The sequence below is a fragment of the Pseudopodoces humilis genome, chromosome 9, assembly GCF_049639895.1.
Source record: "Pseudopodoces humilis isolate 2021_Gansu_Grassland_sample_001 chromosome 9, ASM4963989v1, whole genome shotgun sequence".
Classification (NCBI taxonomy): domain Eukaryota; kingdom Metazoa; phylum Chordata; class Aves; order Passeriformes; family Paridae; genus Pseudopodoces; species Pseudopodoces humilis.
Window position 1 is genome coordinate 6712739 of NC_142208.1, and position 24368 is coordinate 6737106.

At 39.2% G+C, this 24368-nt stretch overlaps 1 protein-coding gene across 5 annotated transcripts in view; it reads right to left on the reverse strand.

The window, feature by feature from the left end:
* Positions 1-758: 758 nt before the first annotated feature.
* The window catches only part of CABCOCO1 (ciliary associated calcium binding coiled-coil 1), a 152684-nt gene continuing 129074 nt past the window's right edge, over positions 759-24368 (reverse strand). For 3 of the 5 annotated variants that reach the window (XM_088059818.1, XM_088059819.1, XM_014250175.2), the window contains 3 exons: positions 4498-4557; positions 3968-4108; positions 759-1407 (listed from right to left, as the gene is read on the reverse strand). In XM_088059818.1, the coding sequence (XP_087915944.1) occupies positions 1366-1407; positions 3968-4108; positions 4498-4557 (243 nt within the window). In that variant the 3' untranslated portion in view covers positions 759-1365. Of the gene's footprint in view, positions 1408-2553; positions 2666-3967; positions 4109-4497; positions 4558-24368 lie in introns of those variants that run through there. The other 2 variants (XM_088059816.1, XM_088059817.1) reach the window with 2 other exon arrangements.

Sequence of the window (24368 nt, forward strand, 5' to 3'; positions counted from 1 at the left end):
TGCTCCGTCCCCTTCAAACAGTGAACCCTTCAAACAGTGAACCATTGGTTTGCAGGAGCTCCATGCCCACACTGCACATGCACTCTTCAGAACACACCCAGGTTCTTGGTGCCCAGGCACAGCTACTGGGTGTTGTTCTTAGCTGTGGGACCACTTCCTGCTGAGAACATGGGAATGACCCTTCTGGCTGCATGCTCAGCACTATGCCCACCAGGAGCAGCCCCTGAAAGTCAGACAGCATCAAATCAAGTATTTTAGGAGAACTGCTACAAGCTATTTTCTTCTTTTGACTGGCTGAGTCAGGCTTGCTAATTTTTTTCATTTACCACCATCAAAAAATGAGGATGAAATTAAACAAAATATAACTTTTTACTTAGTGGTAAATAAATATGAAAATGCAAAAAATAAAATTCTCTATTTCTCATGTATTCCACTAAACATGCAATCCAATCCAGCCTTTACACTTCAAAGCATGACTTGTATTTCGCATGCTTTCTAGGGCACAGAGTTCTGTGGCATAATTAATACAGGCCGCAAGTTTGAAACATAGAAGTTCAACTGGTTCTTCTGAGGTCATTTATTTGGTTGGATTCCTTTTGAGCATGAAACATTTTTATAATGTCTGACAAAATATGAAAACATTCTCAGATGAAAGGATACGTGCATTCCAGAAAAAATTCTACTGAAATCTAAAGGAACTCTTCTTGGGAATACTGAAGTGCAAACTCTTCATTTATGCAATTTTAATATGGTGGAAAGAAAGAAGTGTAAGCTATTAAATTTGTTTTAAAGCTTAGAAAGAAAATTAAAACAAAATAACATACATCTTATTAATGAATAGCTACAGTGCAAGGTGTATAATCACATGTTAATTAAATTCTCTCCTAATTATATCTGCAGTGCCTCAAAATGATATTTTCTCTCTATGTATTTTCCTTGTAGCAAGCAACATTTCCTGAAAAATAACATAGGTGTAAAGCAGAAACTGTTAAGTATTTCACAATTGGAAGAATTAAACTGCAGCTTTTTTTCACAAAGTTAGAATTTGTATTCAGAAATAAACTGAACTTCAACATGTTTTAATTATGTGTCCTTCTGTTTATAATCAACTTAAATCTAAACTAAACAACATCACTGGCAGAACACCGTAAATTTGAGGGACTGGGATGGAATACTACTGGAATGAAAATCTTTCCAATACTGTTAATGAAATGTTAACCATTTTCCTCTACACAGAAATAATCTGGTTCAGGTAGCAAGCCAGCCTTTGTGAGTATCATCCCCTACTGCCCAATTCCTGAAAAACCCAGCATCATCTTTCTTATCTGGCTATTTAGGACTTGTCAATTTTTCTGTTCTCCAAGTCTAAGCTTCTTCCTGCATTTGCAGCTTTTCATTTATGGCTGCCTGTAAAGAAAATCAGAAGAAAGAAGTGGTTATGATGGAGCTATCTTAGGCTACACATTGTTTTTGTGGTTTTGACACGGTGTAGTGCAGCAAGGCAGACATTATCCTCCACTTTCCTGTTTTGCAGACAGGACGGTGTTCCAGTCTATCCTATGTGATAACACGTTATCATATTGCTGTGCACAATTCCGATGGATGGCATAGCTGCCATGAGCAGGAAGCGATCTGGGACACACATTCGTCATGTAACCTTGTCTTGTGAGACAGGCTAATTTTCCTCTATTCTCAGACAGCCTTTACCAATAGACACCAAACCAGAAAAATTGCTTTGGGACCTGGTTGTTGCCATTGTTTTCCTTTGCTGCAGATGTTTGTTCTCTAGTGTAACATATTTTATTGAAACAGTGCTGGAATTAAAAAGCATTACTGAAAATGAACAATAAAAAAACATATTTCTGTGATGCTACTTGCCTGTCTTAATTACAAACACAATGAATATGTATCTCATTCTGGAGATCCAAACTGCTGTAGACACTGAGTGTTTAATTTGCAATGTAACATTTGTGGGGAAGGTACAGTGGTTGTGATGTATTCTAATGAAATCTTTGGCAGTGACAACGCATAGCAATCTCTGATTGTATGGCATTTGAAAATGTGGGATCACTGTAAAAAGGGCGACAAACACTGGTGGTTTTATAGGTAATTTACATATATTTTTCAGTATGAACATTGATTACTGCAAAAATACAAGAGAAATGGAAGGAGTGCAATGACAATACTTCAAAGAGTCATCAAGTTCAAACAACTGGGACAGGCTCACAGGTCTTCTACAGAGTCTGCGTAAACTGTTCCAAACCTCAGAGTAACAGTCTTAATGGAATTCAGGTAATTTTGATAAAGCAAATGGATTCTTACCAGAAGAGCTTGCAGTAACCTGACATTTTAGGAACTTTGTGGTTTGCCAGTCCTAGAAATCCCCATTAATGCTATTCTGCAGTATATCAATGGGTAACCACAGCTGAAATGTTTTCAAAGTTCTCAGTAGCTCAGATGGGAACCAAAAGGCTGGAATTTCTCTCTCAACTTTGTATCTTTGGAGATGGCCTTCACCATATTCCCATATTCAATCCAAGTATCATCAAATATGTCTTCATCCCTTTACGTGATGTGTGTACTAGGTTGCTGGAACAGTGATCATCTAGATCCTCCATACGCCATCACACTTCTCTATGGTTGCTGAGACCACTGAGTGTCAGCACTGTCATAGCAGACTAAAAGTTATTTTCTAGACTCAATTACAGCAACAGCTGTCTTGTTAATGTATATGTCGAGACATAATACAGATTGTGAAACCATATTTCACACGTAACAAAATATGGTATGAGTCTGATCATGAATCAGGTAAAAATCCAATTACAAGATTACTTTGGAAGTCAAGAAACTGAGAGAACAGGTTAAAATGATACACTGGTGAAAAAAATAAAACCTGAGGGGAAATTATTTTCTTTGTATACAACCAGAGTTGCAAAATGAAGAAAAAAAAATAAAGCATTTTTCTCATCTGTGCAGTTCTGTAAAGAAAAAACACTCTTAGCACTGATGTTAATGGCATAAATGTCAGGTGAAAACCAGGTATTTACTGTTTTCTATTGGTAGGGACAGGAGTAAGATAACACAGGCCAGAGATTCCCTCCCATTTCTAAGGACATGTTGAAATGGAATATAAACCCAAATAGGTAGAGCTAATGATCTAATTGTTCTAATTCATACAATAATTCTAATTCCTGTTCCCCACTGATGCATAGTCCAAGTAAGACAATTTACCAATAACACAGTATTTTCAGATAATATTAGGTATTTATTGAACTGGTGCTTAGTCAATAGTGTCTAATGTGCTGTATCTGAAGTTCAAAGTGCCTAATGCCACCTGGTTGTTGCCAATAAGGCCAAATTCCAGCAATCCCTTGGTGCAAATCTGTTCTAGCAGGTAGACTTTCAATCATTTCCTGTTAATTCCAGTGACAGTAGCTTCCTTCCCTTCCATGAGCCTCACAGAAAGAAATCATGGACCCCTCAGAGTCTGTAGACCACATACTGGCAGCTGATCTGTTTCATTAAGACAGCTCTTGTGTAGTCACACACCTACCAGAAAAAGCCTAAAACTGGCATAAGTAATTTTTTACACAAACTGGAGGGCATGTAACATAGATGCATCTAACAATTTATATGAGGCACACATTGCATATACTCCAGCACAGCAGCTGGTCCTGAACCCCTAAGAAGGAACTTTATCACTGTCATCACTGAGAGCAGGATTTGGCCCATGTTTTTGACACATAGTAAGGTTGAAGATATATGTTGTCATATTTCTGAGTATTTTTTATCTTATCATATGTAAGCTGACTAAACTAGGAGTTATTTATAGAGGCTAATTCACATTTTTACAGCATATGAATGTGCTTTTTGCCAGCTTTAGCACAAGCACAGTTTATACTCATTAAGACTGAGCTAGCTAATTAACCATAGACAGAATTAGTGAAGAGCTTTCTAGTAATAGTACCTCAAGGTTGCCAATAATTTCATTTGGGATTTCACACACTGCAGACTTCTCATCTTCAGCAGCAACTCCAGTTACAGCATCCACCTCAGAAGATGCTGCCTCTGGACAGGACTCTTGCAGGTAATCCCCCTTGTCAGACCCCTAACAGCAACCAGCCACAGGAAAAACTGAGTTAGAACATCCTCCTGCCCTCTGTTTGACCCAAAAACACCAGCACAAAGGCAACAACACACAGAGCTGCTTTTGGGAAGTGCTGCCTTGACAGACACCATCGTGATTCGCTCACACTGCATAGGCGAGGCAGACACAAACTCCCACAGGGTGAGAGCCCAGAGTGGCTCACTCAAATAAATGTCCTCTGCTGTCTGACTAATGCATTATGAGTAATTTTATTTAATTTTATTCAATCTTAGAAGAGAATGTATGGTATGTTTTAGAGAATAAATCCATCAGTGGCTGGGATCCAATGGAAATTTGTAGAAAAATAGCTTTAAAAAACCCAAAATAAACTAAAAGGAACAAAACTATACCTGAGATTCTGTCGCTGAAGCTGAGGGGGAAACTGCAGGTTGGTCAAGTTCAATCTCATTCTGGTAGTATTAAATAGAAAAAAAGAAAAAAAAGTAAGTCATATTTAATTATTGCTCAGAGGTTTCTCACAGGTTTTTTTTTTTTAAATGGAAATGAAATGGCTGGCAAACAACAAAAAACATTACCTTTTCTGTTACTATCCAGGTGCTCAGAACTGGAAAGCATTCTGAAAATGATTATAGATCAGCTTTAATTTCTAGTTGAATCTCAAGGGGCCTTCTTTATAATGCTTGCAAAGAACAGATGATTTTCATAATTTTGTAACAGTACAGCTTCTTACTCATGAGGATAATTACGTTTAGAAAACACAGTGCTTAGATAACATTCTGTCTTCCCAGTGCAAATTTGTCACTCTTGAACAGGGATATTGTTGCAGTTTGGAATTGCAGGGCAGTATCAAAGGAGTAAGTTGGTGTGAAGTTGCATTGAACCAAATAAGGCCCTAAGGAAAATATTTTAATATGCAACTATAATTTAAGAGTTGTTAATGGTCCAAGTTTCAATGCTTCATCTTGTTCCTTTGCTGTGACCATGGGAACCTCAGTGGTGTTCTGCTTCTGTGTGACTTGCAGCTGCAGGAATGCTCTGACAAGGGCACGGCTTTTCCCCCTTGGAGCAGCTGGATGAAGCATCAAGTCCATGCTCAGGTTACCAGGAGTGATGCAGAAGGAGTTATGCAGCCCTGTGTCCTCTAAATGGACAAGGTTTTGTGTCCCACTTTAAAAAAAATGGATGACAGAGAACATATGTGCCAAGTAGGGTGAAAAAGGCATTTGTCACCAAGCAAGGAGTAGGGTACAGCACTGAAATGGTGTGTTTGAAGCCTCCACAGGGGAAGTGCCCATAGAGAATACAAGGCAGATGTTCCAGTTCTGAGTCAGTGATTACAAACAGGATTTTGCTTGAATGGTATAAGTAAATGACATTAATTCACATCAAGGTAATTGCAGTTCCCATAAATTAACTTCCTCAAACTTTTGAAATTGTAGCTAGGTTGATATTTGATTTGGGCCATTTAGTTATTTTCTACAGTTAACATGCTGAAAATACTAAAGCTTCTATACATCTGCAGAAGTGATAGCAACAACTGAAAACAAAAAGTTCAACCTAGCCACTTCATTACAATAGAAATCTCTTACTTCAGTCCTAAAAGCTTTTCAGAACTTCTGTTTGGACTCTGTCACTACCTCAAAGGTTCCCTGCTATGTGTGAGCTCAGTAAAGTAGGTAGATAGTATTACCCATGTTTATAAATACCTAAAAGGCTGACACAAAGATTTGCAGATTTTAACTGCGAATAAAAACAGTTATAGAATCATTTTCCTCTATCACTTGTAATTCAAATTTTCAGTACTTTGTTACTTTGTTAGCGCTACATGCTCCCAGAAGAAATCATCAGAAAGCTTGGGTTCTGTATCAAAATGAAAAAAACTGACCCAAATTGTACTTCTTTCAAAAATAAAGACACTTTATTTTCAAATTCCATTTTTTAAAAACTAGAGCTTTTTTTATTTAGCAGCTATTTCCATTTTCTCTGATTTCTTACCTTATATTTTCTTATTAAAAAAATTAGCTGAAGTAGATGAGAATTCAAAATTCCTTTCTGCTTCCTCAAAATACTATTTTTTTGCTTAATTAGTTACCTATTCACTCAAAATATTTTTTAATTTAGATTAAATTATTATTTAATTTATTCTCTCCAGTCCAGCAAATTTAAAAAAAAAGAAAAAATTAAAAAAAAATTATGTCAAAAAATATACCAGGTTTATAGAATCAATTCCAAGCCAATCAAATACATTTTTATTGCATGGATAAGATTTTTAGAGGCTGTTTTTCTGAATAATATTTTTACTTCACTGCGTCTTTTTACAGAGAGCCATTCTTTACTCATCTGTTCCATGTCTAATAATAACCCTTGGATCATTAAGAAATAACTAAATTACAGCAGAACTAGTCTCTTTAATGAGCCACAATAGTCCCAACATTCAGCCAAAAGTTTTTTTAAAGACTGTGAAACTTCAATGTAGAATATCAAGCATTTTGTTTAGCAATAACAGGTTTATGAGCAGGACTACAGTTTACAGCCAAAATATAGTAACCTAAAAATGCCATTCGCCATTGCCCTTTTCTATACATTGTGTCCTTAACAAGTCCAGGGGAAAAGTAGAACGAATTAATTGTGGTGAGAGCCTGAAGCCAACAAACGTATTTAAACTAATCCTTCTGATGCAATACTTTCCTTTAAAAAATACAATTAAGTCTTTGTGTTTCCTTTGAACAAAACCTCATGTTTATTAGCACCAATGGCTCTGTAGTAAAATCTATTTAAAAACAGAGAAGGAGACACAGTAAGTTTTATAGTTACAGAGGTTTTAAAAAATGTTGCTAGTTTCTGAAGTCTGAGTAAATTTATGGTGAATTACTTCCACTGACCTACATTAAAAACTTCAGCCTCCTTTTTTAATTCCTGAAGATTTTTCATTATGTGAGCATTATTCACTATGACAAAGATGTATTACTCAAAGTGTTCTCTTGAATCAATATAATTATCAAAATGTGAGAAACAGTTTTGAAAGATGATAATGCCTTAAAAATTAATTGGCAATATTTTTCTGCACATTGCAGTCCAGTGGGTCCACAGGAATTCAAACATAAAGACATTGTGAGGCAGTTGCACAAATGTAGCCAGCATATCAGTGTCAGCTGCTCTGAAAGAGATTGAAGGGACAATTAGGTGCACTATTCTTACCAATTCTGAGGTGATGTGGGGTGCCAGGAGACCACCTGGCCAGAAGAAGTCAGCACAGCTTGACATGGGACTGATGGGTCAGCACCACTTACCCAGCCCAGTGGCACCAGCCCAGCTGAGAACTGCAGCTGGTGCAGACACTGATCTCAGAACACAGCCTCATGCCACAATCCTATTCTGGAATTCTTTCTGGTACAAGTGTGCATAAAGACATAAAAAACACTGTTTTGTTCTGCATAAAAACTCACACACTTTCCTTCTTGAGAGGTAGCAAATTGCCTTTTTACAAATGTAGGCAGAGAAAAGACAGTAAAATACTACACAGGGAAATTTCTAAAACAGAATAATGACAGGAAAGAAGATTGGTAAAACATTCTAATAGATGAGTTCCACAGATGTGGTAGTTATTATAAAATTAGCTTTGCATAATTTACCAATATACCATTACATTTTTCCCCAGATGTTATCTGTTACTTAAATTAATTTTTCTTAAGTTACTATTATTGCAGATTTTATCCATGCTGTATTTTATTATTTAAAGTTTCTGCGGCATATAACAAGCCCTGGCTGATAGTGTTACTTTTAATAACATATATATAAGAGGTTTTAGTATTATAGAAATGGCTGCTGGGTAATAGTCATAGCACAGAACATCTGCTCTCAAAATATTATGTAGATTAAAACTAGCTATTTACTTACACTCTAATGCAAGGCATTGGAAAGGTTTGCAGTATTTATGTATGTGGTATGAAGTGGAACAATCTACTCCAGGAATAAATATCAGAGTTTGGAAATTAGCAAACATAAGGTCAAGGTCAGTTTGGCTTTACTTGCTGAAAATGAGAATTCACAGTTTATGTTTACTTATTTCATAAACAAGAAAAAAAGACTGAGGTGGTGATGCATTTGCCTCTTTGATAGAAGGCTTTTGCATCACAGAAATATTTTAAAACCACCTTCTCATCTTGATATTACCTGAAATTCTGTACCCCTTTCCACACAGTCTTAAAAAATTCTCTGCAGCTTACCAAACACAGGAAAATAATTATTTATAAAAATTGGAAGAAAGATCCCACGTTCAGCATGGACCATTTCTAAAGCCTTGCAACATCTTTCCAAGCCTTTCAATTGATACAGGTTTGATTTATACAAATGGCAGATGAGTTTCAAAAAGGGAGTTATTTGTGCATTATTCTCTATATTCCTATCACCTTTGTAGTTTATACTTATATGCCAGGGGATCTTATGCTACCAGATGCCTGCACAGGTTTCTCTCATATATATGTGATATTTTCTATCAAACAAACTCTGTAATACAGGACATATTAGTTTGCTGCTCATGCTAAGCATGGCTGGCCACACACCTACTAATGAGCTGAATTTCATTTGCTGGAATAAAAGGCATTTTCCAGAGATTACATATCATATTAGAAGCCCATATTTCATATGGTTGAATTTGAATGGATACCTAATGGACAGAGATGCACCGACTCAAACCAGCCTGCTTTTTTTTACCCCTTCCCTTTAACCTGCCAGCATATACAAACACAACAAATCCACCCCACCTGCCTGTGGAGTCATTGCCCATGTGTGATGGAGGTTCCTGGGGGGCTGCTGATAGTTCTACAAATACATCTGCCATCCTCTTTTGCAGCATTTAGTACATGAGGTCCAAAGGACCAAAGGATTTGATGAAGTACTCAAAAACTTAATCCAGATATCTGATCTCTGTGGTATGACTGAGGTGGCAGAGCTACCTCCTGCACACCCTTGCTACACACATTTGTATTAATATTAAAAGTAGATTTAAGATCAATGAGGGCCTAAAACTCTGCCTCTGAAGGATGTTTCGTGGTTGCTAATGATGCACATGGAAATTCTGTGTGCATGTTCCTGGGCAGGAGTTTTCAAACCCCTATTCCTACAAGAGACAGAAGTTCAGTGAGTCAAAAGTAGGCTTTATGCTCTTTTTCCTGTATTTCAAAATCCAATTCAATATGTTCTAAAAGAGTTTTCCATGTTTCTGATCTGATACAGATGTGAACTGACTTTTTTGGCAATACATTAGTAAAGATTCTAATCTAAAGTAGCTATTTGAAGCAATTTGGTGCCTACATTGACGAAACAGGATCTCCTCCTCCCCCCAGGAAGCTGTAAATCAGTCAGTGACATCTGGCCTCAAGGACATCAGAGTCATCTGAAATGTGGTAATTTATATTAATGAATATCAATATTAATTTTTAAATAAAAAGAATTTGCTACTGCCATTATGTTTACATAAGAAATATTTATAACTTGTATTCCTCCTTTCCTACATTTTGTCCATAAATTACTGTAAGGAAACACAATGTCACAGTTATAAATATTTTTTCTTGGAGTTAAAGCTTTTACATATCCTCTTACTGTTTTCAGTAACTATATGAGGACAACAACCAGGATTTTTTTGCTACTCCAGGAACTGCTGCCAATTTTAATGCTTGACTGAGTAGAAAAGGGTGCTTCTACAAAAACAACCAAAGCCTCCCTCTCCAGAGATATCTTAATGCAGAGTGCCCTTAATACCTAGATTCTATTGGAATCTATCTATCTTAACATACCAGGAAAAAAACAAAACAACAAAACCCCCTGATTTTACTAGGCTGCAGTCTTCTACTGCTTTTACAAAGCTTCCAATTATTGCTGCCAATTTGCAGATTATTTAGAAAGACAAAATGAGAGACACAAAAAAAAAAAAAAAAAAAATCCCCAGCTGGCTTTAAAGCTGAGGACACATCACTAAATGATTCACCTTGGAATGGTCACTCTAAATTCACATTGTATTTATCATTGCCAAATCTCCTAGAGTTATGGGATTACAAGAGAATCTCAGCTTTCATTTAAAAATAAAGTTAGCTCTTATGATTGCAGAGGAAAGACTGGAAACATAAATCTTGAAAGTTCAAAAACTAGACTGCAAGGAAAAGGAACCAAACCATTATTTTTAAGCCACTCATGATTTTTTGGGATATGTCTCATAATTTTAAATGCTCAAGGCTAACATAACCCTTTAAAAAATACATACAGATTTTCAGGAGGGGTGAAGGATTTTTTTTTTAGTTCTTGAAAGTGCAACTCTTGCATGTCTGTACTCTTCAAAGTACCAACACCACCTTTCCACTTCAAGGACACCCATCAAACAAGCAAAGAACAGCCAGCTCTTATCCTTTCTGTACAGGCATAATCAACGGGGATCTAAAGTCATTTAAAAAACAAAACAAAACAAACCCCACAAGCATCTTTCCCACAGGAGCCACCTATCTAGAGCTACAAATGTTTTTTTTTTAAATGAAGGCCCTTTTTATTATTTATTTTATTTTTTATTATTCATGTGATCACATCTGAAAACCATAAAGGTAAGTTCTGTTGAACCCAATGAACAACAGGCAGTGGCAACCTTTATCAGGTTGGAGCTTTACACTTCCTTGTTGTACATCTCTTCTCCCACGTTACTTAATCAGTATAGAGCCAATATGAATGCTGAAAACATGATAAAAATGTGAAACAAAACTTGGCCAGGTGCATTTTCACACCTCTTTCTGGGACCAGGATTCAAGTATTTTATAAATACTTGCTGCAATTCCATACTCTCAGAAAACCGACTTGCATGAGAGCATGTGCCTTTGGTAACAAAATGGCCTATAAGAATTAAATTGCTTAGGGGGCTGGTATTTATCACACCTGCTTTAGGGGCTCTGTCAACCCCCTAAACCCCTCCTTTCAGGAAGTGCAAAGACAATTGCCTCTCCTTAGAGACAGTCAGAGTAACTAAGATGAATTAAGAACCTAAAAATTCCTTAATGTACTTGCCCTGCACGGCAGCAAGCACAGCTGGCTCTCTCACATTTTCCCAAGGGGAACCTAGGAGAGCTGGCTTCCTCACTCAGGGTCCTTGGTTTGCCTGGTGCTGAGAAGTATGAAACATTCCCTTTTTTATTCAAATGGTGATTGTAGGAATTCAGAGATTATTACCAGCACCCCTGAGTGTGTAGGGGAAGAGTCAGACAGTTGATGGCACTATCCTGGACTGATTTTTCCATGTGTTACATCTGAGATGCAGTACTATCTCACCAGCTCTCACTGCTCCACAGTGCTTTAGGTCAGCCCTAATACTTCCAAAATAAGCCTGCTAATGTAGACATGCCTATTTCCAGCACATGTAAATCTCCAGTGTGTCTCATGCTCTGCACACACAATTTCAGCGCAGCCTGTGTGCCCCTTGAGCTGAGCCTCACTAGATTTCTCTTAGTTCAGCAAGCACAGACTTCAGGCTTTACCTATACAGGAGTGCTGTGTACAGGAAAAAAAAGGCACCAAGATTCCAAAAACCTCAGAAAACTTAATCCCCCCCACCTTTTAGAACCAAAAGGGCTCGAGAAGAGCCTGGGGCTCTTGCAGAGAAAGTCTGACAGCAGAAAAAGAGCGTTTTGCTGTTGATAAAGAGCAGTCACTGCCTGATGCTGGAAAGTGGTCCCACCTCCTGCCTTTGTCTGCCACTGCTCTTGGACAGCCTTCCCTTCCTACCCACTTCCTCTGAAATCAGCGTTTTCTCCACACAAGATTGGTCATGGACAAGCCCCTCACACAACTGCCCTATGCTCTGCACACTCTCTCGGCACCAAATGCCAGGTGAATAAGCTGTCTCCAAACTGCTCTCAGTCATTAGGTGCATTAGATGTGGATAGGCTTGTCTGTATTTATTCACTCTCAGCTGATGCTACAGAAAATAGCTGTACTAACATTTGAAAGACTGCTTTAAAAAAAATCCAAACCAACACAACCTAAGGAATATTGATCCAGCACTAAGAGGGGGAAAAACTGCTCACATAATTTAAAAAATACAATATAGATTTTTTTTTTTAAAGAAAAAATGCCACGTTAATAAACTTTCCACAATATATGACCACATAAAAATGGGGAGCTTGTGTTCTTTGTTATTAAACCTAAAACATAAGGTCTTCTCCTGCATGTGTAAGTTTTTGTTAAAACAACAATTTGTCCTGTGGACTGTAAATTCAATTACTGTTTTTATTGGAATCACATTTTGCTTTGGAAACAATCATGCAGAAAAACAACCAGTAACTTAGACATCTTAAAAACATCTCAGAACAGGCATGGCTCTGAGAACAGATGAGTTATGGTAATTCTTCCACTGTGAACTGCAAGGTTTTTGAAATCCATTTCCATATTTTTAATTAACACCTAGTTAAAAAAAAAACCTTACTGTAGGTCATTTTAATCAAAAATGGGAAAACAAATTTGTTTTATCAGAAAATTGATTCAACACTATTTTAGGGACTTATTTTTCATGTTTTTATCTTAAAAATTAGGCCATTAGCATACACTTCCCAATTTGGGAATGCAGAAGCAAGCCAGTTCTCTGAAATTTCAGAGTTATAGTTTTCAGTGGCACTTCTCTGTGTGAAACCAGTCTATTTTAACACCTGAATATTTGATCAGCACACACAAACCCCCACATAAGTCTAAGGTATTGGTACTTCTTTACAACTCCATTTCTATATAACTTGAATCTGCAGTGTTCTAACCATAGTCTGTTAGTCAAAAAAAACCACCTCTTCCTTATGTGACACTTGGATTTCGTGCCCCATTGTAAAGAGGCTCTTCTCATTATGTATATGATCATAAATTTGTTTATGCTGCATCTCAGCATGAGTGCCCATGTTTATTTCAACTCTTCCTTATAATCCTGTCATTCATGTTAGATAAAAACGCAGCTGTGGGTAGGGGCAGGGTTGGTCTGGTGAATGCAGGAGTTAAAGCCTTGCCTCAGCATAGCTTGGCTAGGTGGGTGATTTGAAATCTAGTAAAGCTTCCCCCTGGTAAACTGCCAAAGCCAACCACACCTTGGATGATGTAAGGTTGTTTTTGAGAAGGTAACATCTCCTTACAGATTATCTCCTCCCACTTCAACTTGGATGGTTTCTGAGAACAGTCATTTCCATTTCTGCTGGGGCATGAAATGGTTTCTGCTGAAAAAGAGCATAAATCTCATTCTGCTTTGACTTGTTAGGAAGCTCATGACAAATCATATAATCCAATGTGGATTTGTAGAATTTGTTGAAACAATGCATGAGAAGAAACAAACATTTCTACTGAATAATTTTTTTCTCCAATTGAAAAACAAACAATAGTCTCTTATTTCCTTATCAACTCTGTTAATTGTATCTTCTAGAAAATTACCATACACACAAGTAACAGAACCAACAAAAATCTAACATTTGCTCAAAGATTTCCACAATCATTCAGAATTCTATCACAACTCAGAATAGAGAGCAAATACTTCCAACTCTGGAGTGAAAATCTTGAGTCAGCTATAGAATAAATAAAGCTAAAGGGTACTGCATTGAGTAGTACACTGCAGTCTTTCCTCTCTTCCCATTGTGCTTTGTTTTTCTGAGAAACTGTTGTACAAAAATAGGCAAAGAACATGTGATCACAAAGTTTGCATGCAGTTTGCCTGATGAGATAAAGACAATGTGTCATTTTTTGATGGGAAAAAAACTAAGCAATGACGCCAAAGGGTCTTATTTATTCCTTTCAGCAGCACCTTTTCCTTGGCAGCTTTCCTAAATAGCAATGTCATAGATACCTAGAGGGAGTAAGCACCCAGTGGTAGCATCTTCTCTTGAGAATGCAGAGCCATACCCAGAAACATGACATCGCCTACTCTGAAGTTGCTGTCTTTTGATCTAACCCTTAGAAGAAAGTACTCAGCAGGTGTTCAGTGTGTCTGGATTGCCAAGCAGAGAAGTGGAGAAGATAGGAAAATCATTAATTGCTGGGAAGCTTAGCTGGCAACAGATAGAAAGGCAGGCTGGATGAGGACACAGGACTTAATTTGGTGCTGTGGAAGAAAAGAGGAAGAGTGATGAAAAGCAGCAACCATATCTCATGGGTGGAGGAGAGGCAGTAAGGCTGAGCATAACCTGGTGATGAGATCAAAGATCACACTCTGAAGACTCCTGGAGGTGGGCCCTATTCACTTCCTTACCTACATCAAACTTTTTCCCTCCAATAGTCCCTAGCTCCATCTAGATAAAAATGTCACATATCCCAGGTCCTTCTATCGTGTGACTTTCCATATGGGTTTTAAAAACTGGCAGAATGTGAAGCAATTCTCACCACTATCACTGGGTTTGTGCTTTTACGTTGGCCAGAAATATTGCACGGAAACATAGTCCACGCACACATATATGTATGCAACTGATAATTGTTTTTTAAGCCTGGAAGGACTGAAAAAGAAAATTTAAAAAAGGCTTCTGAAGGAGTCAATACCAAGAGCTGAAAACAAAAATTACTCAACTGGAGACCCTAAAGGACAAAGACCTTACCAAGTATAATAGACAACTTTTCAGTAAAGTCCCTCTGTACAAAATATCTTCACATTTATAGAACAGACTGGTTTAAGAGTTCTTTACAGGTGTCCTTTGTATCATGTATACACTCTAATAAATCATACTGGATGCACAGCTCCATGTGGAAGAAATAGAGCTGATAGGAGGTACCTTTAAAAACCTGGCCTCAGAACCAGAGACAGGTTATTTTTCCATGTGAAGTAATAGATATATATCTCTCTCTGTGCTAAATTAGTCTCAAAGCAACACCCTCCATCAGGGAAAGACCTTAAGGTGCTCTTATAATACAAGTGAAAGCCAAACTGAGCACTTTAACTAGATTTTTTTAACAGCCCTAAAATTATTAAAATCATTAACTTTAAATAATTATATTTCAAACAGTGGTTTACTAGTTCTCTCCCTACCTTCTCTGATTTTAATTTTCTCACTTGTCAGCATGTCTTGGCAGTGAGAACAAGAAAGACCTCAAACCTTTGCTGATTGCTTTCCATGCAATCTGATTTCTATAAATTAGAAGTTGCTGATGGGAAAGCAGACAGCAGTACCCTTTGATCAAGATACACATCTTGATCCCTTTTATCATTTTTTAAAAAAACAATAATATTACAACAAAAAAAAACCTCATCATACAAGCTTTTCGATCAAAGTGTGTCACTGTCTGCTTCCTAGTCAACATACTGCCAGTAAATTGGCAAGGTGCCCAGAATGCACAGGCAGCAGCTGGTGGGTTTGATTACCATCTGTATAGCCACTAATGAATAAAATATTGTGTCTCCATCTAGTGGGCATCTGCAGTTTACAGGAAATTTGAAAATGGGTTGGAGCCGACTTCGGTGGGTATGGGAACTGAACCGGCAGGGATGGATAGTGGCTTAGCTCAGGTGACTAGTACGGAAGGCATGAACCTGAGACCATGGGAAGCAGGATACTGAAAGGATGGAAACTAGGATGCTACTGGGACCATTCCATAATAGCCACGTTCCTGGTTCTGGCTCTCAGTTGGTTCAGGACCTCTCACATATACGGTCACACCCCTGGTCCACATTCACGATTGGACCTCTGCCTTCAGGTACCCCTAAATACTGTTAAGTTCACCATACCCCTTGGTCTTTGGAACTTGCCCCTAGAATGTACGGTTTCTGCAGTTTGTTATTTTACCATCAATAAATTTTTTGGGCAACTCCATTGTTCCCATCCCTCTATTTTTCCACGCTCGCCCGGCCAGACTGGACTCAAATCACAGAGAGCCAGCTTTGACAAGTGGCGCCCAAACAGGGACTTCCACATTGGGAGACCTCTAAGGGATCAATTTGGCTGGGTCTTGGCTGAACCAGCAGGACTCTTCTCTCCACTGTGGATTATTTCATCAGGCCTGACATTTTTCAGTGACAGATGGCCATTGGAGGACAACCAGCCATCTCTAAGGACGCCTCCTAGGAATGCAGGTGAGTGGAGAGAGGGAGAGCTTTTTCCGTCACTCCTACCCCAGTGGGTAGGATATGCCCAGTGGGGGGGCATATCCCACCCTATCCAAGTTTTGCTGCTTCACAGAATGGGCTTAAGGCTTTCCACATTAGAGAGGGATGTATACGGACAATACAAGCTACTTTTAGCAGACCATGGGAAGGAGGTTTTGGGACTCAGTGGGAATCAGGCTGTACGATTTATCCACTAGGAGAGACCTTCTAGCACCTCGCTTGCTGCCTGCCTTTTGTGCAATTCTCGAGACCCTTAAAGCCGAAGAAAAAAAAGCAGCAAAATTTCAACTCCATCTCCCAATCCTGGACTGCTTTTAACCCTTCAAACCCTGGGGATAGATCTCGAGAGCAAAAACCATCACAGACGTGGGAGCCCATGCAATCTACAACTCCTGTCCTTTTGTGTTCCCTCCCTTCTTGCTCTTCAGGCTACTCTGGAGTGGGATACAGGGCCGATATTGCTGGCACGCTCAGAGGAAACTTTGTTTCACCCTGTTACTCTGCTGCCCTGTGTCTACCTCCAACTCTTCCACATGGGGCCCAAGATGGGGATGGCCATGCCATCTAGGACCCTTCTCATTCCACTCTCCCAGCACCTTCAGTGACCCATCCCCCTCTCTAGTCACCCAAAGTATTGCCTGCTAACAACCCTTCTGCTGCCCTGCACCCCACCAGAGCCAAGTCTCAAGTCTCCTCCCCCGGCTCCACCCCTCTCACCCCGGATCCCACCGCCCCCTCTCCAGACCGCGCCCCCTCAGCCTCGAGCCACACCCCTCCTGAGGTGGCCAGAACCATGCCCACCATAGTCCTGGGAGCACCACTCTCCAACTCATGCAGCCGGTGCCGGTGCTGGAGACCAAACACTGCTGACACCCATCCAGCAACAAATATGCTTTTGTGTTGTGCTGTGAGGCACTCCCCCCGCCCTCCTTAGAAGAGGACCTAAGCCCTTCTGCATCCAGCAAGTCCATCGATCCATGGAAGCAGATCCGGACTAGCGTGGTAAAGGAAGGGAATGGGGAATTAGCTTCTAAAATTGCTGCTTTTCTAGTGCTAAACAGAAGAGGTGGGGCAGGTCCTGGATGGTAACCCCTTACCTACAGGGAGGTAAAGGAACTGTGCAAGGCTGCTAAGGACTACTGGAGGGGTTCTCCTTTCTTTAACAATCTGGTAAGGGCCACATTCACAGCATATATGTTAACCCCTCATGACTTAAAGCATATTATGACTGTGCTCCTGTCCCCAACTGAGTATACCTGTGGGAGGAGGGAGTGGAAGAGACTGTTAAATCAATTGCTGCTTAATTATGCCGGGGACCAGGCACGGGCAATGCTAACACTGGAATACCTGGCTGGGGAGGAGATACATACTCAGCCCGATGATCAAGATGCAAAACTCCCAAGGCCAGTGCTTGATGACATTAAAAATGCTGCAAGAAAAGCACTCATCCAAGTGCCTGATGGTAATGCAACTGCACAGGATTTTGTGGAGACAAAACAAGGCCCTAGTGAACCATACATGAAGTTTATTGAGTGCCTTAAGCAGGCCATCGAAAGACAAATCATAGAGGAGAAAGCTAAAGATGAATTGGTGATAAAACTAGGTATGTTATGCAAATCCGGAGTGTAAGAAAGTATTACGTGCCTTTCCCCCTGAACCTGAGCCAACCTTAATGCAAATGATTGAGGCTTGTAACCACCTTGGGACCCCTGAACACTCGGCTGTCCTACAGGCTTAGGCAGTGGGACAGGGAGTGACAGAGGCTTTGGCAGCATTGCAGATTATACCTCAGGGGTCACTACAACAGCAAGATCCTAGCCCTGCCACACAAACTTTCCCCCAAGGACGACAACAGCAAGGTCCTGGTCTGTGTTTTGAATGTGGCAAATACAGACATTTCAGAAGAGACTGACCCCAACAACAAGCGAGGCCCAAGGTTCCTGCCAGTTCCAGGTGTTACAGGGATTGCTCTCATACTAACCAGAGTCACCCAAAACAGGGGGGTTATGGCAAGCTGGCCTCAGGAAACTTCTAGCGCAGCACAGGATGGCCCCGTGCTATGACACAAATACCTCAGCCACATATACCTGCAACAATGGAGGCCAGGTAACTCAGAGCTTCAACACCTTGCCTCTGGGCTACCAACAGCTTTGCCCCCAGGTGCCAGGTTGAAGCTGGCCAGTGCCAAACCAGTAATACTGACTGATTATTTTATGCATACCACTTCCACAGGCCAACTTGGGCCCAAAGATTGGCTCCATGAACTGATAATTTTGGGGAATTGTAGATCAAGGATTGAAGGATTTTTTTGTGTTAGCCTCTGTGTTCTTGGTAACATCTGAACAGGAAATCATTGTATTGGCTATGTGTCCTGACCCACCTTGCTTTATCCCTCAGGGACTGGTAATTGCTCAGTCAATTTTGCTCCCCAGGACTCTAACAACACATCAGAGCCCTCGGCAATGTGAACTAAGGTAATAAGCCACAGCTGGCCTCAACTAACCTGCACACTAGGATTTAACAACAACAGGACTGTTCTCTCAGGACTCATTGACACAGGTGCAGATGTGATGGTCATCTCACAATCTAAGTAGCCTCCTGAATGGACACCTGCTCCAGGGACACTATTGGGAATTTGTGTACCAGCCTGAGGAACGTGCAGCTGATCAAGTTTATGGGACCCGAAGGCTGTATTGCCAACACCAGACCATTTGTGATACAGCACCAGCCATTGCAAATAAATGAGAAACCAGAGACACTCCACGATTTACAAAAACTGTTAGGAACTATTAATTGGATTAGACCTCTGTTGGGGATCACTAATGAAGATTTAGTTCCATGGTTTGTTTTGTTAAAGGGGTATTCTGAGTTAAATTCACCTAGGCAGCTGACAGACGAGGTAAAGGATGCCTTGGAAAAAGTATCCCAAGCCATTCAACCTTGCCAGGCACACAGAATGAATCCAAATTTACCATTCCTTCTAGCTGTTTTGGGGAAGGGACCTCAACTCCATGCTTTAGTTTTTCAATGGGACCCTGAGACATCTGATCCTTTAATTCTAGAATGGGTTTTCCTGCCCCATCAGCCGGGGAAAACCATAACAACAAAGCTAGAGATGATGACTCAGCTTATTATCAGAGCCAGATCGTGTTTATTTTCTGTCGCAGGCAAGGACTTCTATGCTGTATTCCTACCCACAACTACTGCATATTTGGACTGGCTACTGCAGCAATCAGAGTGTTTGCAAATTGCACTTGAAAATGTTACTGGGCAAATTTCAATTCATTACTCTAAGGAAAAGTTATTGCATTCTGCCTTTAATTTCATCCCAAAACCATTAAGAAGCGATGTGCCATTGAATGCACTTACTGTCTTACAGATGGATCAGGACAGTGCCATAAATCAGTTATAACCTGGCAAAACCCTGTAACACATGAGTGGGAATCAGACAACCAAACAGTAGACAGCTCACCCTAAATGGTTGAATTAGCCGCAGTTGTTAGAGATTTTACTAAGTTTACATGCCATTTTAATTTGGTTACTGATTCTGCTTATGCCACAGGTATTGTCAAAAGAGCAGAAAATTCACTTCTAAAGACAGTTACTAATTATCAATTATATAAGTTGCTCAAAAATTTAATTTTTATTCTTTCTCAGAGAATGGAATTTACCTGGTTGAGCTCTATCTTTGGTTAAAATGGGTTTACTGATTTTTGTAGTTGTTGTGTTTATGTTGTTACCCTGTTTTATGAGTTGTCTATTATGAGTTTTCCAGAAATCTTTACAGAGGATTTTTATGGTTCAACAGGAAGGGGGAAATATGGGAACTGAACCGGCAGGGATGGATAGTGGCTTAGCTCAGGTGACTAGTACGGAAGGCATGAACCTGAGACCATGGGAAGCAGGATACTGAAAGGATGGAAACTAGGATGCTACTGGGACCATTCCATAATAGCCACGTTCCTGGTTCTGGCTCTCAGTTGGTTCAGGACCTCTCACATATACGGTCACACCCCTGGTCCACATTCACGATTGGACCTCTGCCTTCAGGTACCCCTAAATACTGTTAAGTTCACCATACCCCTTGGTCTTTGGAACTTGCCCCTAGAATGTACGGTTTCTGCAGTTTGTTATTTTACCATCAATAAATTTTTTGGGCAACTCCATTGTTCCCATCCCTCTATTTTTCCACGCTTGCCCGGCCAGACCAGACTCGGAGTCACAGAGAGCCAATTGTGACACGTGGGTGGCAGAAGGAGCTTCTCTCAAATCCCCGCCAGCAGAACTGGGCTATTTGAAACAAGGAAGGCTTTGGAGCCCCGCCCTGGTTCCATCCCTGTGCTGGCACTAGACCTTGAAATCATGTTTTCTGCAGAGGCATTCATAGAATGACTATTTCTGTTCTCACAACAAACCTCTTTCCAGTGCTCTGCATCACCCTGGGAGTCTTGGTGACCAAAACTGGAAAATGCAGAAGAGGTAAAAGGAAAAGGAAGGTGAGAGCAAGGATGCCATTAATGACCAGAACTGCTGAAATAAACAATAAGAAACGAGATGAATATGTCAAGACAATGTTTGCCCTTATATTAAAATATTACAAACTGCTCCCCAAACTACTTAATGGCAGGACATGGAAAATGTCTCTTAATTCTCTCATATGGTTTCTGATAACATCCTTGACTGAAGAACATCAGGGCTAACACAAGATACACAAACCTGCTTATCAGGAGAGTACCACAGAAACAGTCCTTGGGACACAGATTTTAGAATCCATGTTGTCACCCAAAGGAGAAACTCAGGCATGACCTACCAGTATGACAGCTCTCTCACAACAGTCACAGGACCAGAACAAATAGTTAATAAAGATGAATTCTACTCCACTCATTACACCACACACCTTTTCATTGATTACCATATTTTTTGACAACTACTCCACTAGCAATGTACTGACTGGGCATATTATATGCACAGCCATCTCCTGTGAAAACTGCATCCTAATGAAGAATATCGGTACAGGAAAATGAAATAAAAACCAACAAGATCATCCTATTGATTTTCTCCATCCACACAGACCAGACCTTAATTCCCTTAGCTCGAGAAATCTGTTGAGATAACTCTCCAACATAGCATGATTACATTTGATTTAATGACTTTTCTGAATGCATGATAGGTCCTAAAACAACTTCTCTTGTTTTTCTGAATATCTTTTAATGAAGTTGTGCTAGATGTATTTTAATTTGACACCTAAACTGGTTACAGTAAATTTTTTATCATATATTATATATTTTATCATATATTCTGTTACAATAAAGTTTATTACTCAATAAATAATTCATTCAAAGGAGCTTCAGTTTAACAGCACTTAATAGACACAGTCACTTAAGGTAGCACACTGGCAAATTTCAGCTTTAAATCAGAAGCTGATCTGTCTTCACGTAACAAAATGGCAACTTCTCAGAAAAAGCATCAGATTTAAGAAACCCAGGCATGAGCACTTAAAAATGAAGTCAGTAGATGCCAACAGCTTTTGTACTAATTTGTTATATTACTTGTTTGTGCAGGAAGGGGATGAGATTTGTTTCAGTCTAATCTCATACTCTTTATTTCAACAGAAACTAGAAGAATTAGAAACGACTGTTGCTCCCCCAACAATTTGCTGTCATAGAAGCTTTATTTTTCAGGTCAGCATTCTCCGTTCTTGATTGTTCAGTGGGAGTGCCACAATGGCTAAAAAAAGAAGGCTCTGAAGCTTCAGGATATAGAAACTGCTGACTACCTGGTGAAGGAATAATGATTTATAATATATGAATAGGGGCAATAATTGGATAGCAGATTGTACTCAAAAAAGCCTTAATTCACAGATCTGACACCAGAAAGGCATAATCTATCGATCTAGCATCAGAATGATGGATTATGACTATCTGAGAACATGTAGATATGTCAGCTTCATGAGAATTCCAGGAATCATAGTCCAAATTGTTTTACTGAAATAATTTGAACAATTTCAGCTTTTTCCAATAAAGCTGATGCACTAATATTTTGAAATATAAAAGTTTGGTTGTTTTTCCTTTAAATCCTAAAAGTTCTCCAACTAAATATCACAGGTTGCCATAACCTGAGATTGAAGAATGTTTTTTTTAAATTACTTGAAATTGTGTAATTTTCTAACAGAGATGACAAGTTTAAAACCTAATTGTTTTATGTCACAAAAGTTTTGTATTCAAGTTTGGAGGCAAAATAAACAAGGTGCAAAGTGACAGATTAATTATCTTGTTTTCTTTCAGGAAAGAATTGACATTTCCCCCCCCCCCCCCCCCCCCCGGGCTACTTAAAAAAGAAAAAGTTATTATGTGGATTTAGATAGAATCCTTTATGAAAAAAAGAATACTCTTGCAATGCTTTAATACCCAGAGGTTGAAATGTATGTTTTATACAGAAGCTTTTGATATTTTAAAGTTTAAAAAGGCAATAGGAACTTCACTTTCCCCATAAAAACAAACATGGGCTAAGTTTATTGAATAAAATATTAATGAAAGTCCCAGAGATCATTTCACTGAGCATTGCATACTTATTTAAAAGTAAACCACAATTTCATTCATAAAATTCCATTGCAAAATCTTCCACTGTCTTTTCCCCATTACAATTAAGTGAAACAACCTATCAATTAACAACTGTGACATTAGATTAATATAGTGGCTCAGATGGGTAAGAGTTCTTCCAAAAATGCTTTCTGTTTCAGTGAAGTGTTGAGAATAAGAAAACCCCACATTAAATGTAAGATATTACTAAGTATTTTCAATGTATACTCATATTAAAACTGTAAAAATCCTGTGACTAAAACATCTTCCAAAGGTATAAAACCTTTTTTTTACACAAGTAACCAGGGCTAAAGGGCAAAAGAAACAAACCAAACCAAGCCAGGGTCTCATATCTGTATTTTTTTCCTGGAAATTGATTTGTCTAGGAGGTTGAGTTTCTCCTCCTCTGTTTTTTCCTAACCTTATTTTCCTTACTAACAAAATCTTCTAAAGGGGGCTTATTAATAAAAGAACTACTTTGGTGGAGGTTTTTGTTTGATTCCCACCCCCACCACTTTTGCCTGTGTTTCTGAATAAAAGTACCACAGAGGAAGTGTCACAGGGCTCTTTTATAATGGCTGAAATAATTTCTTCCAGTAAGCCCCATGTATATATTAAGTAAAGACATCCTGGGTCCAGTGTCAGCCCAGATTTCAAAGCAAACAATGACAACAACAAGACCAAAGTAAGGGAAGAGGCTGCAGGAAAAATAATGCACTTTTTAGAGCAGACAGAAGCAATTTACTTTGTTTTGACAACTAAATATGAAATGGCTAATAAAAAAATCACTGCCATGTTCTATAAACTCCTTCCTCTAAACACACCTAATGTTCATAAAGGTCTCACATAAAGGAATCACATCACTGAAAAGCAACTACTTCTTTAAATGAGCCTTAAGCAACAATCACACTGCACAACTGATCAAAAGAGAGAGCACCTCATGAGATTAACTTTTCTGGGGAATTACCACTAGCAGGCTGTAATTACTTGGAAGGCAGTCATGAGGACACCATGGACAACTGTTTTCTGGCTGTGATTTATAGGCCTGAAGTAATGACCAGTGGCCAGGATATCAGTGTAGCAGTTCCCTTCAAAGAGTCTGTTGTGCAGCAAAAAACCAGGTTCACTATTACTTCATCATCAAACCATCTTCTACCTGCATTTTCCTTGGATCCTTTTTGACCTAAGTATTTACCCAGGTCAACTCAATTAAGTTTATGCCATCAAATGAGAACAAGTAGGGTAGCTACAACCTTTCCAAACTGAGGAAAGACTACATGCATTAGGACTGCATGCAGGGGGAGACAGGAGTACATTTGGTATCTCCCCCTTTTTTGAGGTGTGCATTAGTCCTAGCCTTTTTCTTGTTATTGAACTGGTTGTTTCCTTTCCTTGTCTACACTAACTCATTTAATGTATGTTATGAAGCACCAGTCAGATGTTAACTTTCTGCCTTTAATGATGTGTGCTTGAACCAATGACCTTGAAATGCAAAGCTGAGCAGATCTTTATCATTCCCTCGATAGCTAGGCCTTTATTCATCAACTTTATAAGCAAAACCTGTATGCAAAAGGAATGCTTACTCACAATTACT